The following is a 20,524-nucleotide window of genomic DNA, read 5'->3' on the forward strand; positions in this document are numbered from 1 at the left end:
AACTAACATAGGCTGAATCAGTAACTAAATTACAAGCTTGAGGAAAATATTGAAGAGCATATACAGCTGCTTGTAATTTATTTTGCTGTGTTGAAGTGTAAGGTGTAACAAAAACTTTATATAAGTGATCATGCACCCAAAAAGCACACCTTCCTGATTTTGTTCCATCAGTAAAAACAGTAATTGCATTAGCAATAGGTACTTCAGCTATAATTGAATTCACTACAAAAGGATGAGTTTGAAGAAACTGCCAAAAAGCACCAGCAGGTTTATTATAATGTATTAATCCTACAAAGTCTGCTAAAGCTATTTGTAATGCATCAGTCCGTGCAAACAAGAATTGAAAATAATCTTGAGGTACAGAAATATAAATATCATGTATGTCTGTTCCACTTATAGCAATACTCCTGTTACAACCTTGCATAATTAATGTAGTTTTGCAGTTTGGGGTTTGAATCATAAGTTTGATGCATATTAGGACCAGCTGATTGCTTCATCACTCTTATTTTAAATTTTCCTTTATTTTTGCCGTAGAATATTAGAAGTGAGGAAAGTTGCAAATAGATATATTTGCTATGATACTGAATTGAAAAATATCTTCTTCCAAGTGAAAACACGCATCAGTTATATCTGATTACAGTGTCTCTGCCTCCAATAATTTGTCTCTGGTCTTACCTTTCTTTGTTTTAGTTTTTGTTTTTCACAAAGAGGCAAATCAGTGGCTGAAAGGAATAAGACCAGGGTAACAGAATTCATTCTTTTAGGATTTTCAGTTCCTAGAGAGATAGAAATTATTCTCTTTCTTCTCATTTTAGCCATCTACACTCTTTGTTAGGAAATACTGGGATGATTTCATTGATTTGACTGGATCCTCAGCTTCACATACCCATCTACTTCATCCTCAGTAATCTGGTCTTTGTAGACCCTTGTTTTTCCTATTCAGTAGCTCCCAAGTTCCTAGAGACCCTGATCACCAAGCAAAGGCCTATTTCTATATCTTCTATTCATGTGCAACCCAGCTTGGTATTTTACTGAACTTCCTACTGGCAGTGATGGCTTATAGTCACTACATGGCCACATGTAATTCTTTTCTCTACATGGTGGTCCTATCTCAGAAGGTATGCATATGGCTTGTACCTTGACCCTACATTTAAAGCTTCTCTATTTCTCTACTCCACACAATAGTTACCTTCCAACTGATCTATTGTGGCCCCAATATTATCAATCATTTTTATTGTGACTATGCCCCTTTGATGGCCCTTGCATGGTCAGACACCAGCCTCAAAGATATTCTGATATTTATCTTTGCTGGATTCAACATGATCAGCTCTTTGACCATTGTCCTTATTTCTTACTTGTATATTCTGGCTGCCATCTTGAGAATCCAGCCCACAGATGGAAGGTGCAAAGGCTTCTGAACATGTACCTCTCATTTCACTGCTTGACTATATTCATGGGACTCTGATCTTCATGTATCTGAAGCTCAAATCAAGCCATTCTCTTGACGCTGACAAAATGGCCTCAGCGTTCTACACAATCATGATCCCCATGCTGAACTCCATGATCTACAGCTTGAGTAATCAGGAGGTAAAGAATGCCCCAAGGAAAGCTATTGAAAAGGGCCGTATCATAACTTTATTACACCTCAAGAAAGGAATTTCTTGACTTGGAATGATGCCATGTACAGATGTGATGATTTCAAAGTCTTTGAAATAAATTTACTTTTAATCAACCTTCATAAGAGTAAAATCTTTTCATTCATTGCATGCATGCCACAGTTCTCTAGCAAGACAAGTGCAATAGAAGATACAGAGGGAGAGAGAGAAGCTGTGGTAATTAATCACGGGATCATTGCTCATCACACTACTTTGAGGTTAAAGAGATGCATTAGTGAGTAAACACTTGTCACACGAGTGCAAGGACTTGAGTTTGGATCCCAGTCACCCACATAAATCTGGAAATGGTAGTGCATTTCTGTAATCCCATTTCTGTAATCTATTTCAAGATGGGATGCTGAGACAGAGGAATCACAGAAGCTTAAAGAAAGAATTTGTAGCTCTTGAGTAACATTTTAAGAATTTCCTTTGAAGAGAAACAATGAAGAAATAATTACTTGAACAATTATTTTTAATAATGCAATATTCACAAGCCAAGTTCATATTTTTTTTTAAAATAGCAATGTGAACAGCAATAGCCATTATCTGTAAGGAAGAGATAATGAGGAATAAAGAATTTGGCAAATCTTGATTACTTGTTCATTTTTATGAAGGTTTTAATAAACTGTGGAGGATATGCAAAATGTGTCAGCAATAAAATTCCACAAGATAAAACACATTGATAACCAAGATAGTCACAAATATGGTATTGTTCTATTCTTTAAAAAGTAGATGAAAATGAAAAGATTTGACTATCTATACCTGTACTGAAAAGACTGAACAATTTTCCGATAAATCCTCAGCAAAGGAGATTAGTAATGGTCCTTGCACTCACTAATGAAATAGTCCAGAACCCTGGGAGACTGGAGGGATCCTCTAAAGGAACTATTCAGCTCAGAAAAACAACTCTTAAAATTAAGATTTCAACATTACTGACAATAAATGACCAATTTTAGTGGCTGTTTATACTTTTTTAAATGACAATTTTCAAATATATTTATCAGGAAAATATTGTTGGTGTGCACCCTGTCAAACATTTTCAAGTGTTTTCTTTCTATTACTCAAGAATCAAAAAAAGCATGAGTTTATTTTGCTTGCATGTATACATTTATACATGCATGTCTGGTACCAGTGGAGGCATGTAAAGGGCATCGGATTCCTTGGAACTGGAGTTGCCATTGATTTTGAGCCAACATTAGGTGTTGGGAACCGAACTCAGGTCCCCCACAAGAGCAAGTGCTCTTATCTGCTGAACCACCTCTTTAAAGTCACTTCAAACAGTTTGTGCAACATTTTTAATATGCAACACTTATTAAGAGAGATCACCACAGAAATGCATGTTCTATGTGCCATATGGTTGATTACAGAAGTTGCATATTAAAATTATATAGCTAGATAGGAATACTAGGAGAACAAGAGGGGCTACAGGTCGCTGAGGGAGTGGATGGCAAATTTCAAATTGAGATTGGATACACAAGTTCACTGGACCACTCTTATCCAGTCACATAATTCAAGTGTTAAAGCATTCACGTATAGGACAGGGAAATTTTCATCTTCAAGTGAGGTCTGATGAACGCAGATGATGTAGAGATAACTGTCTGCCTGATGGCTGCTATATTTGAAGTACACAAAATATTGATATTGGTTTTGAACCTTAAAAGTTTGTATATATTATTTTACCACATATACAAATGTTGTAAATGTAAGGGAAAATTAGAAATTCAATATATTTTTTGCTTGTGGGACTATGTCCCAATTATGATAAACTTGAGATTCAATATTATATTGCTAAACTTTACTGTGTCAGCAGCATATTCTTGTACAATAAACATTAGACTTTTAAGTATCATTTCAAGCTAGGCATCATGGTCCAAGCCTACAATTTCAGCAGTGAGGAGAAAAAGACAGGAGGATTAGAAATTAAAGAAAGCTTTGGCTACACTGCCTTAAAATAATAATCTCATTCCAACCACTTAAGAATCCAGGGCATAGAAAATTTACAGAACTCTGAAAAAATTAAAAAGAACTAGATAATGTTCAGACATCATGAGAACAGTGTCTAACAGGCTGATGCAAGTCAATGTTACTGTATATAACATAAGCAATGCATATGTCCTATACATGTATATACGATATACTATTTAAACAGTAACTATAGGAAAGAGATATGTGTGTATGTGTGTGTGTATGCATGTGGGGGGGAAGGAGAGGGAAAGAGAGAGAGAGAGATGAGGGGGAGAGAGAGATTGTGACTTCGTAGATTTATGGTCGATATTTAGTCCTGCATTGTTGTATCACATAGACTATTTGTCAAACAGTTATATGAAATTGTGAAATTGACCTGAAATTTACTCAAATAAACTTGAGCATTCAACCCTTTGTGACAACTTCAACTGGTAATTTTGTACCTACTGCCATGAATTCAGTCACAAAAATTATACTGAGACATGTAAAATGGGAACATGTCATGAATAATATAAAACTAATTAAGAAAAGTTGGCCACCTCTGGATTTTTCCTGAAACACAACTGGCCAGGAGGTCCCACGCCTGGCACTGAGACTTTTGTTTAACAATCAAGTCTTCTAGGAGCAGTATTTTCCATTCATGGAGGACCTCCATTCAAACTCTCCATTTTAAAATTCATATTTTTAAAATCACTTACCAACTAGGGATTCTCCATAAGGATTTTTCAAACATCCTTCCTTTGGGTTAAGCTATCCACTACCTCCTTTTTCCCCCACTTTCCCATGCCTAACCCCTCTTAAACCTTTATCCCCATGTCACCCCCACCATTCCATATCACACTATCCTCCATTATAATTTTACTTGTGTTGCAAGAAGGTAGGTTTTTATATGTTTTTATATGCCGTGAATTCTCGTTAACCCTTCACCCTCTCGTTTCCCCATTATTCCCCTTCCCTTTAATGCACCCACTAACTATGGCCTATTATTGGTTTCCTTCCTTCAACATGCACTCCAAGTTGAACACATAAAACACAAGATTTAGAGTTGTCGTCAACATAAGAGAAGAACGTATACTGTTTGTCTTTCTGGGCCTGGATTAATTACTCAGTATCTCAGTAGACGTTGTAAAAATTACTGATTTGAAAATTAGTCTTTGAAAGCTGCTTGACCTTAAGTCATTCCAAGTTTTCTTAGAACAGATGTCATTTTTGTTATTGCTGCTGTTTTATTTTGCTTTTTTTAGACAGGGTCTCCCTATAGTCCTAGCTGACCTAGAAGTTGCTAGGTAGACCAGGTTGGCCTCTGTCTCACAGTGATCCTCCAAAGTGCTGGGATTAAAGGCTTGCACCACCATGCCTGGCCAGAAATCATGCTTAAATGTAGATTCATGAGATGACATTGCTATCATATTAGTTTTGGTGATTACATATTCCACAAAAACTTTTATGGGGGTTGAAATTTGTATTTCATGCAATTTACATGTTATGGAATATTATATTCCTCTCTTCACCCACAAATTAAAATATAAAGCCCATTTTTAGTACTGAGGCTATAGTAAAACAGGCAACAATAGTGGGCCAGTTTTAGCCTACCAGCCATACTTAGCAAAACCCCACTCAGATACATGACATCATCATCCTACTCTGGCATCATATTCTTTTCTGTGTTTTTATTTTTCTGATATTTTGTCTTTAATTGTCAAATGTATAGAGAAAAATGTAATATTTTGCTATATGCCTATGTCATGCATTCATCAAATTAGGATATTTTAAATATCTGTCACCTGAAACATTCATCATTTCTTTGAGTTGACAAGTTAAAAATCCCTTCTTCAAATGTATTTCAGAGTATACATTATTACTGACTATAGTTATCATACTATGCAATAGAAAACCAAAAATTACTCCTCCTTCTAATGGTAACTTTGTTTTTTGAACAATTTCTCTTCCTCCAATTCTACCATTATTTCTCCAGCTCAAGAAAACCCTTAACATGTTGTCAGCAGAAATGTAAATGTGTATAAACATTAAGGAAAACAGTGTGGAATTTCTTCCACAACAATGAAACTTCTACATGACCCAGCAATGCTATGGTTAATCACTACCCAAACAAAATAAAATTAGTGTGGTGAACTATTTCAGCACTCCTCACAGTAGCAAAGGCATGGGACCAGTAATCTATATTTGTATTAACAAATAGTATATATACAACATGAAATATTTTTCATCAATATGAAGGTAAAGTCTCGTGACTTGACAATGTCCATAGAGGACAAAATATTAAGTGAAAGAAATATCTGCAGAAATGCATGCACTATCTGAGCTTACACACATATGGAATCTAGAAATGAAGCAAAATAAAATGATTAATTAATTTTCATCACTGTAAAATTTGAGAAAATAAATGTGATGTAATAACTTCCCCCCAGCAAGAGGGATCTGAAGGATTCGTCCATAGCGTTGGCCTGTGACCATGTCTCTGAGGCATTTTCTTGACTGTTGAGTGATGTGGGAGGGCCCAGCCCACTGAGAGTGGTGCCTCCCCTGGGCAGGTGGTCAGTCATAGGTTGTATAAGAAAGTATGCTGAGCACAGGCCAGGGGAGCAAGCCCATAAGCAGTGTTCCTCCAGGGTCTGTCCTTTAGTTTCTGCCCTCAGATTCCTGTCTTGCTTCAGCTCTGTAGCTGATTGTTATTTTATTTTTATAGCAGAAACTAAAATATTGGGGACTGACAGGTATCCTTGGCATGACCCTTACAGGAAACAGCCTTACAATACCAGGACCTTCATGACTCAGCACTTGCAGTACTCACGACCTATCTCTATGGGAGTAGATGATGAATGAAAAGACTGGATTTGCTATCTCTAATTCCTTTAAAGTGGATTTGGACAGCCTGGAACATAAAAATGTTAAATAATTACAGTACAAAGCAATGGCCTTCTTCCATCCCTCCCTCAGCATCAAAACTTGAGTATGTGTACCTCTAACTCTACATTTCTTGAGATGAATTCTAAGTTGTTGGGCTTGAGAGACTGTCAGGAGCAGCATTATTCTCTGTGTTTGGATTAAACCATTTTGTCAGAAATGTTACCATCTTCTTTCTCTTATTTTTCCTGCACATACTCATTTCTACATCTCTTTAACTGAAATAGCAATTACATGAAAATAATTTCAACCACTGGGAATCGCTTCTTTCCATGTGCCTGTATGATGATGTCATAGCAAGAATCACTAACTATACACAAATGTACTTACTGCTTTTAGCAAGAACAGGGTAAGTGACAATCAGTAAGTTGTGAATGGACCAGTCCACATAAAATTCTTTTTAAGTGTTTTACATCAGTCCCAAAAGTGCTACCATTTCAACTATATTGATCACACTTGAATTCATGCCCATTACACTGATGTTTTAGTTGAATGGTTAATAACCTGGAGTCATTGACAGCTTAAGTTGATCTGTTAATTCACAATCAAAGAATGTAATGTATTGTTAGTAAGAAAAAGGAGAAGACAAACAACAATGCCAGATAACATTATCAACCAAAGATGTAATGCAGTGATATTTTACATGCAAAACTCAGATTTACATATCACAAAATTCATATTTGATTGGATTTTGATTAGATGAAATTAAGCAAGTCTTTTATCTAAGACATTTTGTCTCAAAACTGAGAATTTAAACCAAAGTCAAAATCAAGGAATTAAAGTAGGAAATCTGATTACTGAAACACAAACAGTATTAACTATTGGAGAATATATACTGAGGACAAACCTTAGGTTAGAGTAAGATGCTGCTTTCATAATCCCAATACAAAGTAATAAAATTTCCTTTGTATATGAACGTTTTAGCATTTCTTTTGTATATTAGAATCATCAAGTTTATAAAGTCATAGGAAATAAATTAGTTTTATTCCTTTTATCCCTGCTGGAACTATATATTGTACATGAAATATGTAATGAGGAAAGATATGTATATGTAAATGGCCTCAGAGATAATATTCAACTCCATAAGAGACTTCCACATTAATATTTACTAATCAAAGATTATTTGGAAATTCTGCCAATGACTGAATGAACACATTTATATACAATGTGAGTCACATTATACTTTTATATCATTACACATTTTTTATCATCATTGACTTTTTAGGATAAAACATAATAAGGTACATTCATATGATAAAATATCACTGGATAAAATGAATATCTGAGTTTGTGTAAGGATTTCTGTAGAAATTTTTTTTTGAATTAGGAACCTGAGGTTTGATCATGTATCCTACGGACCAGTGCATCACTGAAACATCTTAGTTTCATTTCTTCAGGATGACTTTGGTGACTGCCTTGCTGACTGCTTCTTTCACATCTTTGTTTCTGAGACTGTAGATCATGGGGTTAAGCATGGGAATCACTGTGGTGTAGAACACAGCCACCACCTTCCCCTGCTCCACAGACTCGTCAGTTGGCCTCCTGAGATACATGAATATGAGGGTTCCATAAAACATGGAAACAGCTGTCAAGTGGGATCCACAGGTGGAAAATGCCTTCCTCCTACCATCAGAAGAGTGCATGCGTAGCACAGCCACTACAATGAGGGTGTAGGAGATGAGGACCACTGACAGGGAATATGTAAAATTAATTCCAGCAATAACAATCATCGTGTACTCTTTGATATGCACTCCTCCACAGGCAATCTTGATAAGAGGAGGATCTGCACAATAGAAGTGATTGATTTCAAAATTTCCACAGAAATACAAGCCATATGTCCATAGCGTGCATATCAGACTTACAGAGAATCCGTAGACATAAGGGACAGAAATTAGCTGGGCACAAACAGTCCTGGTCATCTTGCTGCCATAGAGCAAAGGGTTGCAAATGGCCATGTACCGATCAAAGGCCATCACGGCCAGGATATAGACCTCCACATGGACCAGGGCTATGAAGAAGTAACACTGGACGAGGCACCCTGTGTAGGAAATGGTTTTTGTCTGTGACAATAAGTTTTCCAGCATTTTGGGAGTGACGTTGGAGGAGAACCACACATCCACAAAGGATAAATGACTTAGGAAAAAGTACATAGGACTCTGAAGCTGGGGGCTGATGCTAATCAAAACGATCATACCAATGTTCCCCAACAGAGTAACCATGTAAACCACCAGGAACACTGCAAAGAAGAGAACTCGGAGTTCCTGATGCCTGGTCAAACCCACAAGGAGAAATTCTGTCACATCTGTAAAGTTTGGCATTGTCTTAACATAGAATCTTTATTTCCTACAGAGAAAAATAATATATGAATATATTTATTTTATTCCTGAAATATTTGAGTTCTTTTTAAAAATGTTATTATTTTTTATTTCATGTGTATGAATGTATTGCTTCATGTGTGTAATTTTCCCCATTAAGTGCAAGGCCTAGAGAGGTCAGAAGAGGGCATTGAATCCCTTGGAATTGGATTTATGTACAGTTGTTAGCCGCCATGTGAGTTCTGGGACTCACACCCTGGTGAGTCCTCTGCAAGAATAACCAGGTCTCTTAAATGCTGAGCCATCTCTCTGTCCCAAAACGTTTGAGTTCTATTTTCTTCAATATAATTAAACATTTTATAAAACAATGCAGATATTTTTCATAGTATCCAGTGTGGGGGATTAAATATATGATATGTAAAAATGGTTTGACCATGTAACAAAATAGCCTCTGAACTTAAAAACATGCTATAAATTGTCCTGTTATTGGCTTCAGTTTTAGGCATTATAATTGCTAGGCAGATAAAAGCTATAGAATTTCACTGTGAAATACAGCTGAAGTCAGAGGTTTTGTGTGTAATGCAAAATATCCTGACATAAAAAGTTCCAACCTAAACAAAATTTTCCATATTTTCTCAGTATCAGAATTTGATTTGGTAGTTGTTGTTAATACTATCTCAATATTATATATAACATATATAAACAACAGAATCAAGTCATGTATGAAACAAGTTAAAACTAGCCCAATTTGTTCAATCACTAATTGATTTTTTTTGTACATGTACTTATATACATGTGGTACCAAGGATTTTCTTACTGATTTCTGTAACTCCTTAGACTGCTTTACCTAGTAATCATACATGTAAGAGTCACTGGTATAACTCGTAAAATGATTCTAATCTCTATGTTGTCATCATTCCACACATGCATGTTTCATATCATGTATTATTTCAATGCTATTTAAATTCTCTAAGAAATATTTGTCTAGTTACATAGTCCCAGGTTTATAATATTTGTATAAATAGCTAATATTTAATAAAAATTTAACTATTTACTTTTGTATGAAAGATGCTATAAAAAACTTTCTGTTTGCATGTCTAGCTGGTCATTTATTCATATGAACTCAAAACTATGGTTACAGCTTGCAAAAGTCCTGTGTAAGCTCGAACCAGTCAGAATCCCAACAAAGACATGAGGAAGAGGGTAAGAAATCCCAACCCAACCTAAGGCTTAGGATTGATGGCTGATAGGAGAGGGAAAGACAGTGTCTTACAGGGATTGGACTCTTGGTGTGCCCAGTGGATGGACCCACACTGAAGGACATTTGGGAAACCCAAATCAGACTCTATAGGCTGTATTACACACACACACACACACACACACACACACACACACATATACACACACACACACACGTGTGTGTGTGTATGTGTGTACATTAAATTGGGTGGTGGGCAGTGGGGGAAAGTGCAGATAGGGGACGGGATCTAAATACTATCAAACCATATAGTATGAAAATTTTAAAAATCAATAAAAATGCAAAAAAAGAAGAAATTAAAGCATATCTCCTGGGGTCAGACATTTACTAACTGGCAGCACTGTATGGCAAACCTAATTAATTTGGTTCCAGTTTGGTACTTTTAGTAGTCTATTTGCAGGTGTTGTCTGATAACTAAGCTTATCAATATGTTCCTTTTCATCCAAAATGTATTGTTAATTATTCTCCAAGACAGAACCACTCTTTTCTGACTTATTCTTTGTATATTATTATTGGGTTTGGTGACTGCTCTCCATAAAGGAATAGGCCACAGAGACAAGGGGTCCATGCCTCTCCATCCCTCCCTAAGTATAAGTGATCCCGTTGACAGAGCATCAAATGACAATTGACCTGTGAGAAACCAAAGCCACACTGTCAAATCAGTAGCAAAAAAAATAATGATTTGTTATATCTGGTGTGGTGGCATACACCTTAAATCCCAGCACTCAGGAGGCAGAGGCAGGCAGATCTCTGTGGGATCAGGCCAGCCTGCCCTATAAAACAACTGCCAGGCCAGCTGGGGCTACGATGAGACCCTGTTTCACAAACAACATCCTCCCCCACAAAAAAAACAGAAAATAGGTGGACAAGTAGACCTATTTGGTAATAAATAGGTCTATGAAAAAGGTCTCAATTTTCCTTTTAAATTATAGCCTAGAATTACAAGATTCAACTGCACCAATCTCCACTTCAAAGTAAAGCATGCAGACCTACCTTCACAAGGAAAGAGAACAGCAAATGGTATTTTCTCAATATTTATAATAGAGTTTTGTTCATTAGGAACTTTGAGACAATCTCCCAAAGGTAAAAAACTAATTATGAAAGAAACACTGAAAAAAACACTAGCTGCATGCCATAGGTAAGAGTCAAATGTTCAAGACAGACCAACAATTCTTAAAATTGAAAAATCAAAATTCTTGACATCATATCATCTGTCTCCCATAGGCATCTAGTTGTGTTAATATGAGTTTTTGTGGCCCCCAGTAAGAGCTAGGCCACAGAGATATTTGCTGTTCATACAATGACAGTTAATGATCCCAGTGAAACATGATAGGGGGGCATCTTTCTCTATGTAACTGTCCTAAAAAGCAGTGTGGGAGAGGATTCTGCATCCCACATGCACCATGTGAATGTTTTCACGTGTCAGGTGGTTCAAAAGAAAAATCACTTGGCAGAATTTGGGGGGATGATCCTGAGTAAAAGTCAGTGATTATGAAGTCAAACATGTCTGGAATCAAAAGCTTACTTTCAATTTTATGTGAATTTGAAAAATTATCACCCTTCCAACCTTAACATTCTTATTATTAGAGAGTAGAAAATGCCATTTTATGGTATGGCTGTGTAGATCTCAGAGAACATGGGATGCCTATCTCCCTCAACACCTTTTACATATGAAACATTCAAAAGATGCAATTAGTTGTAGAATCATACTTGCACGGTTTTGTTATCTGACTACTTCTGTGGGATGGTGAATAATAACGTCCTCACAATGAAGAATAAAAATAAGCATAAATAAAAAACCTGTGAGGAAACATCTTTAAATCTGGTTTAAATAACTAAAAAGTTTGCACTCTTCACTGTCAAAGAATCCAGGAATCTTGAGTTTCATACACCTATTATGAAGAAAGGCTGTTACATGAACACTTTTGTGCACAGGAATTGAGACTTAATATGTAATATCTCAAGAAAATATATACAAAAAGAAGTATATGGATGTGTAAATTGTGCTTCTTTAGTTGTATATTTTCTATACCAGAATAAATTTGTTTGTCTGAGAGCATGAATTTAATAAAGTTCATTAGTTCTCCCCTCATACTTGATACATACTCTTTATACATGGACACACAATATAGTTATGGTGTTATATTATATTAAGATTGCTTGACCAGATCCAATGTAATTGTTAATAGGCAGAACATCTTGAATAATTGTCTTCCAAAGGCAAAAGTTAGTTAAAATATGTTATAATCATATCATAGACACAGATATACAAAATAGTCTAAATCAATGTCAGTTTAATTTAGTAAGTTAATTAAACAAAAAATATTTTTACAAAGGTATGCATACTCTTCAGTCAGTCTGAAGAAAGTTCTGGGGAAGAACTTTGTGAGAAGTAGACTATGTGTCCACTTGAATATTTCAAATTGAAACTTGGAAGTTCCTAGAAAGCATGGAATAAAACCTGTTAAGTTTAAAGAAAAACTAAAAAACCTGGAAAAGATTAAATTAACAGCATTGTTACTTAAAACTCAGTTGTTGTATGGTCTGAGCACTCGGTGCTGAAGAAGTGTGAAAGAAAATGGTCTCATAGCCCTTAATTAAAGCAACAGACTAATGTCAAGTTGCTACCATGACTTAAATATACTATGTTAATGCCCCAAATTAGTTTCTAAAAGCATAAATAAATATTTCTAAAATTCATCTACTACATATTTAAATAAAAACTAATCCACTTCTAATTCAGCAGATGAATGTTTACTGTTACAAGTAAGAGTTCAATATGCCATCTCTTTAAATACTTTAACTAGTTAAATCAATTTTGAATTAAATAATCTGCAATATTGGTCCACTTTATTTTCCTCTAATTTGCACAACTTTTTATTTTCTTTCCATCCCATAAAAAGACTTAAGGTTACTAAACAAATGCTCAAAAACAAAATAATCTGCATTTTATTTGGTTAAGCACTTCCTGCTAATCACTTTCTCCATGGCTTCCTTGACATCCTTGTTCCTCAGACTGTAGATCATGGGATTCAGCATGGGGATCACCGTAGTGTAGAACACTGCCACCATCTTCCCCTGCTCCACTGACTCCTCTGTTGGGCGTCTGAGATACATGAAGATCAGAGTACCGTAAAATATGCCAACAGCTGTCAGATGAGACCCACAGGTGGAAAAGGCCTTCCTCCTACCTTCTGCTGAGCGCATTCTCAGAATAGCAATGAGAATAAATAGGTAAGAGATAATGACTACTGTCAGGGAATATGTGAAGTTAATGCCTGCAAGAAAGAGCATCGTGTATTCTTTCACAAAAGTCCCTGCACAGGCCATCTTAATGAGAGGTGGGTCTGCACAGTAGAAGTGGTTGATCTCAATCTTCCCACAGAAATACAAGCCATAAGTCCACAATGTTGCAGCCAGGCTAGTCAGAAAACCATAGATGTAGGGGAAAGAAATCAGCCGAATGCACACAGCCCTTGACATTTTGCTGCTGTACAGCAGAGGTTTCCCAATTGCCATATACCTATCAAAGGCCATCACAGAAAGCAGGAAAATTTCCACATGAACAAGGAAGATGAAGAAGAAACACTGCACCAAACAGCCAGCATAAGAAATCTTTTTTGTCTTTGAGAGCAAGTTCTCCAGCATTTTAGGAGTGACATTGGAAGAAAACCAAACATCGACAAATGACAAATGGCTGAGGAAAAAGTACATTGGGCTGTTAAGCTGTGGACTGACCCTTATCAACATCATCATGCCAATATTGCCCACCATGGTGAGAATATAGACCACAAGAAAGATGACGAAGAAGAGAACTTGCCATTCCTGACGATCAGTTAAGCCCAAAAGAACAAATTCAGTCACATCTGTGAAATTGAGCATTGCTGCAGTCCTGAGATAAATATCTGTATAACTAAAATGAAATTATAAGTTAGAGGTACATTAATACTTTCTCAAGCTAAAATATATTCTTTCTATTGGGGATTGATACTTGGAAAACTATTGACAGTTCTTTGTATATCCATAATGCATTACTGCATATTTTGCAAAAGCATTCTAAAATAAAACCATTATTATCCATCAACATATGTAGTGGTAATGGTTACATTTTAGAATGCTTTTGCAAAATATCCAGTAAAGTGGAACATTTCATAACTTTGACATTACATTTCTTCTTTGGTAAATGGGACTTAGCCCTTCTGTAGCCCAGGATAGTCTCAATCTTCCTGTGAGGCTGACGGTGACCTTGAACTCCACATTCCCATGCTTCTCCTTTTAAGGTGCCGTTGGGTTTATAGATGTCCACACCACAGAAAACTTTACAAATTTTATTTCTAAGGAATCAATAGTAGTGCCGTGCTTGGTTTGGGTATTTTTGTTTGTTTTTCTTTATTTTGAAGAAAAATCCATCAATCTCCTCTATTAAATAGCAGTGGGAAAACATTACATTTTGCTTAGTTTCCTAGCAATAGAAATCTGTCTAGAAGAGATAGATGCTGAGGTGTCATGTGGAAAAGAACTCCATCACATTTACTTTTTCTGCTTAACTAAAAAATCTCTACATGTACAGATGCACACATGCAAATATACATATTTATGTGCACAATGTATATGTGAAGGATATTCCATTAAGATCATGAACACTGATTCTACAGAACACAAGATATATTTTATTTAATAAGATCCTTGTCAGCAGGACAATGAAGAGATTTGTCATTCCATCTGGTGATTAAGTATATGTCTAAGGCAAATTTCATCTGAAGACTAGATACTGTGCTTTTTTCAAACACAATTTGTTTATTGTTGTTTTTATATATCCATGTGTTCTTTTTAGTCAAAGGAAAAAACACAGAGCACGAAAGAGGCACACTTCACGGTTATAGGGACTGCTGTCAGTGATGATCCCCAACTACTTTTAATTTATCTAATTTAAGAAGAATGTTTACTCAATTTTAATGAAGAAAGCTACTAAGCAAAATAATCCAAACTAACTCCCTATGATTGTATGTTGTATCAATTAATAAAAATTCAAGACCTTAGCTAGTGGAAAATTAATTCATGAAACTATCAGTATGCATAAAACTGAATCTAAAAATCTAAATAAATTTAAATAAATTGCATTCATGTGATGTGGTACAGATGGCAGTGGTAGCCTAGAATGCACAGAGTCCTGTATTCGATCTCCAGCACAACGTAAACTGAGAATGGTGACACAAATTTGTAATCCTAATGTTCAAGTTGTAGAGACAGTGAGGATCTCTTGACTTCAAAGACTTCTGTGGCTACACATTAGATTGAGGTCATCCTGAGACACCTGAAACAGTGTCTCAAATGAGTTTTATATAAATGATTTAAGTCAATAATTACATTTGACTATAGCTAAGTGTTGACAACTGTAGAAGTCAATTACAATGGCTTTAAATTTTCTCTGGTATCTTGGGCTCAGTTCTGAATAGTTTATAAACACAGCAACAGATCATCATATCTGCTATCTCAAACAACATCTCATAAGAGTTTCATGTCTGTCTTCTCCTTTCCTTATCTTTGTTTAAATAGCAATAGTGGAGATCATACCTGCAAAGTTAGATTTGATTAGAGGGAACCAAGGATGATCTAACGTGAATAAAGAGCCAAAAGAAGATGTTTGTAGTAATCGCTAAAAATTAAATTCAAGAAAATCTGAGTGATAGTTCACCAAATGATGGATAACAACAGCAGATACAGGGATCTCGGGCTAGTTATATATGGTCATAAGGATAGAAGGTGTGTGAGCCATGGTCTTAGAGAGCATTTAGTTTATTTCCTTTGAGATAAAGGCAAAGATATGTAAAAGGTGTTTGTCAGGATGAATGAATTACTTCAAGTGAATTAGCAATTAATGTGAGCTTTTTCCCCAGATCAGGTACAAAGAAGAATTGCATATGACAGTTAAAGAGTTCTGGTTCTGCTGCCAGATTTGTTTGAGTCCAGACACCATGACATATCTTCTGGATTTGGTCATGTTTTATACTTGTTCTATTTTTTTTCTCTGTTCTTCAATATGAATTAATAACAATAAAGGACTATCTTATTCTATTTATATGTCTTAATAATAAGGCTGAGCATGGTAGTGCATACCTTTAATCCCAGTGCTCAAGAGCCAAAGGCAGGCGGATGTCTGTGTGGTCAAGGCCAGCCTGATCTATGCAGCCAGTTCCAGGACAGCTGGTGCTACAAGGAGACCCTGCCTCAGAAAAGTCTACAAATGAAAATTTTTAAAGAGTACTAGATATATTTTGTGGTATGTTTGTATATATATATTACACAATAACAACTAACAAACCTGCAGGGAATGATTACTATATATTATGCATTAATAAAATATAATAATCAAAATTAAATGTGTTGGGAACCAATGTTTTGTCTCTACCACTCAAAATATGGTGTATCTAGATTCATTAAAGCTTTCCTATAAAGCATAAAGCAAAAAAAAAAGTAAGATGCAAGTTTCAATTGATAGATGCATTTGTTACTAACCTGAGTATGAGAAATATTGCCAATAACAATGCATATGTAAAAACCAAGGGCTATGTAGGCAGTTATTAAACAACTGGGTAAATAACTGAAGTCTACTACTTGAAAAACAAGACTCAATTTAAAATGTTGTTCGGGTAGTGACCTTGGGGAAACATGTCCCTGGAGGGAAAATCAGCTAATTATTCGTTCATAACAATTTAGTCAAAGTTTACTTTACCCAAAGTTCCAATTATTTTGATTGGTTCTGTAAATACTTTCTTATATGAGACTGAGCAATTTACAAATAATAAAAATGGAGTTCAGCTCACAGCTCTGGAGGCTGTGAGGACTGAGGTCAAGGAGCTACATTCAGGGATCCCTGAGCCTCTGGGGTCTCTAAGGAGTCCTAATACCACTACATTAAAACAAAAGAGGGGCAAACACAAGAGACCACAATCTGTCTTTGATAACACAGCTGCTCTCTAGGTTGACTCATTAATCCATAATTGATGAATTGATTCACAAGTCATTTATGACCCAAGCTCTTAAACATCCTACCTGTCACAGTTCAGTGACCATAGTTCAAGCCTGATGGGCTTGAGGACCCCGAGGTATAGGTGCAGGAGAAATCAGGACGCAGGGGATGCAGAGGCTAGTGTACCAGTGCATCTTTATTATGAACTTAAGCAAACTTATATAGAAAGCAGATCTGGAGTAACCAAGGAATAACCAAGGACACATTACTTTACCAACCAAAAGTAACCAAGGAGTAACCAAGGATACATTACTTTACCAATCGAAACTCACACAATGTTTATAGTATCTTAGATTCAGCCACATAATGTTTATAATATCTTAGATATAAGGTGTACTGTTTGTGATTACTCTTAGCAACTATCAAAATTTATTATTTCTATATAGAAACCAAGCCTACAGTGCTGAGAAACTCCTGTGCCAATAAACTGAAACAGAGCTCTTTAGTTATGTTACCAGGACTGCTAATTAATCAGGGAAGCACAGCCTGTCAACTCAGACCACAGAAGCAAAGAGCAGGGAAAGTTCCAGGGTGGAAGCATTTTTCCTCCAATTCTTGGTCTCCAAGAATATCTGGTATCCTCTGCCAAGCTTCAGGTCATGAATCAATCAGGCCTTGACACCTACCTGCTCCATCCTTTAGAACATAAAAACATGAATTAGATGTGAAATGTCAGTATGATTTTAATGTAGACATTTAAAACATAGTATCTGAGATTCCTGAGATCAAACCAAATATTCATTGATGTAGTTTCAAACTAAAAATTGTGATACCATTACTGATAATGTATATAATTTCCCTGAGCTAGGCAATTGCAGTCTATAACACTTGTCAATTCAGGGAAAGGTGAATGAATCACTATTCTCTCTAATTAAAATTATAGCATATCAGAGCTAGAGTGAATTCAAACAGTAAAAGAACTTGTTGCACAAATATGAAGACCTGAGTTCAAATCCATATCACTGACATTAAACCTATGCTACATGTGGTTACTATGTGTAATACAAGACTTAAAAGATTGCTGTGTCCATCAATGATTATTATGTTTGAAAACATGGTGTTCAGAGATGGTACATGGAAGGATCATGAGGGAGAAATGAGGAACACATTTTAAAGATTAAAACTCTGCATTCAGCTTAGCTTGCAAATGTTGATTATATGGGGATCCCAATGTCATCTAGTAAGATTGCTTACGTTGTTTTTAAAAGGTTAGTTAAATTTAAACAAGCTGATTTAGAAAAACAGATTGATTATATAGTGTTAAATAATCTCAAAACATGATTAACTTGGTTTAAAGGTTATGCAAAAGTTCAATTTGTATATTCTGAGAACAGTAATATAATATATAATTGTGTTTATTATGATATATAGATGTGTTTAATTGTTATTATACAACTATACACTACATATGTATGTCAATTATTTAATGTGAATATTATATTTATGACTTATTTTCTCCTGTTTGATAGATGATATCTTAAAATACTCTAAAACAAAACCAATGATATGGACTGTAAATCAGATGCCGTTGCCTAGCTATTTCTGCTCAATATTTCTACTTTCTTTTTTAAAAAATATTTTATCATTTTTTTTACTTTTACAAAAACTTTATTGAGAATTTCATACATGCTTATAAGATATTTTGATCAAATCCATGCCAGCTCCCTCCCTTCCAACACCTCCCATATCTCCCCATCACTTTTTTCTTTTTCTTTTTCTTCATTCATTTATTTATTTCTACTTTCTAAATGAATCCTTTTCAAGATGTAACCAGTGGTTTTATGGTGAAAGCCTGAGCTCAGGCAGCTTCAACCAGCTATGCCTATCTACAAATATACCAATGGTATGGACAAGTAATGGTGAAAAGAAGGGAGGGGAGATTTATTCTGTGTGGACAAATCAAGAATAAGGGGAGCAAAATGGTTCAATGACCCAAGACTGACTCCGGGATAGTGACCTAATTTTTAGACTTAGGTAGAGGAGGAAATGGGGCAAGACACAAGAGATTTGTCTAACTAAGCAGTCTTGGTCTAGGGGTTTCCCTCATCATCATTTCACCTCTCATTCTGGAGGTAGTCCCAAGAGGTCTTATTGTTTGAAAGGACAGGTCTTTGTCAGGATAAGACTTCTACTCTAGTCTACATCCTCAGCCCCTGAATAATAACCTTCATCAGAGTGGGAGTGTTCCATCCTTTGAGATTTTGCTGTTCCTAGATTTCAGATAATTCTAGCAAAAGTTTAAGAGCAATGCATTATCTCTATGCCCTCAGCCAAATAAATAGACTTAATGAAGTCAAGCCTGCAGGCTTCCACTCTGTTTTAGCTACCTTGTAGATTCAAATGTAGCATTATCTCTTTGTGGCAAATGTGCTTATTCAATTCCCCTTTGTGTTTGAACATTCCTCAGTCTTAAGGGAACTAGATTACTAGACAATCTGGCTTTGTAAGCTTTCTGATATGATACGCTAATATTTCACAGTTATTCTAAATGATAATCTACTATATGAGGAGGTAGCCTGTTGCAAAGGCAAAAATATGTGAGTGAAAATTACACATATATAAACTTAAAACAAAACCACTATTATAAAGCAGAATAGGAGTTGAAGTCAGAAGATGCTCAAACACAATATACAGCGTAATCTTTTCTTCTAACTAGTTCTGTGAGCATTGAGTATCAAGAATGAATTCTAGAGTTAGGGATTTATTGTCAAATAGCCATTCATAAGCAACTTTCCCCATCAACTCTTGATTTTATTTTCTGTTGCAAGGGGTAGCAAATTGATTGCAGTTTTGCTGTTGACTTTGAGACAAGATCTCACTACGGAGCCCTGAGGTTGGTATTGAACTAGTGATCTTCCTGCTTCAGATTCCTGAGTTATTAGGATTGCAGGAATTTACCGCTATTTCTAGTCTGGCTTCATTTCTGTTCTGATAACTCTTTGCCTCATTGTTTCTGAACAAGTTTCTCTGAAAACATTGCTGATAAACCATCTGCTGTTTTGATATTGACTGTCTCTGCCACAGAAGTGATCTTTTTCTGAGTTGGTCTGAACTCAACTCTCATTAAGGGGTAAGTGACAGATATCAAGGAGTAAAGAAAAATGATGATGAGGGAACCCCCTAGACCAAGACAGGGTCGCCCTGTAGCCCCAGCTGACCTGGTGCTCACTATGTAGACCAGGCTGACCTTGAACTCATAGAGATCCAGCTGCCTCTGCCTCCCAAGTGCTGGGACTACAGGTGTGCGCCACCACACCAGGCTTAATAAATTATTTTTACCAAATCCAATAATTGAAAAGCATACCAGGGGTGGCTCTTAGACTGTGTTTGTCTAGAGTCCAGTTTAAGTTTAATTCTGCTTGTCTTGGGAATGACA

General features: G+C 35.9%; 2 protein-coding genes and 1 pseudogene across 2 annotated transcripts; 1 reads left to right on the plus strand and 2 right to left on the minus strand.

The window, feature by feature from the left end:
* Positions 1-1,665, plus strand: part of LOC103736661 — a 3,138-nt pseudogene extending 1,473 nt beyond the window's left edge.
* Positions 1,666-7,928: 6,263 nt separating this feature from the next.
* On the minus strand, positions 7,929-8,896 carry LOC103736592 (olfactory receptor 5M9). The gene has a single exon (XM_008836099.1). It carries the CDS (start codon positions 8,861-8,863, stop codon positions 7,931-7,933), a length of 933 nt encoding a protein of 310 aa, XP_008834321.1. The 5' UTR covers positions 8,864-8,896; the 3' UTR covers positions 7,929-7,930.
* A 4,146-nt stretch (positions 8,897-13,042) lies between these two features.
* Positions 13,043-14,027, minus strand: LOC103736593 (olfactory receptor 5M3). The gene has a single exon (XM_008836100.1). The coding sequence runs from the start codon at positions 13,998-14,000 to the stop codon at positions 13,068-13,070; it is 933 nt and encodes a 310-aa protein (XP_008834322.1). The 5' UTR covers positions 14,001-14,027; the 3' UTR covers positions 13,043-13,067.
* Between the last annotated feature and the right edge of the window lie 6,497 nt (positions 14,028-20,524).

This window comes from Nannospalax galili, unplaced genomic scaffold, assembly GCF_000622305.1.
Source record: "Nannospalax galili isolate Female #2095 unplaced genomic scaffold, S.galili_v1.0 scaffold337, whole genome shotgun sequence".
Classification (NCBI taxonomy): Eukaryota; Metazoa; Chordata; class Mammalia; order Rodentia; family Spalacidae; genus Nannospalax; species Nannospalax galili.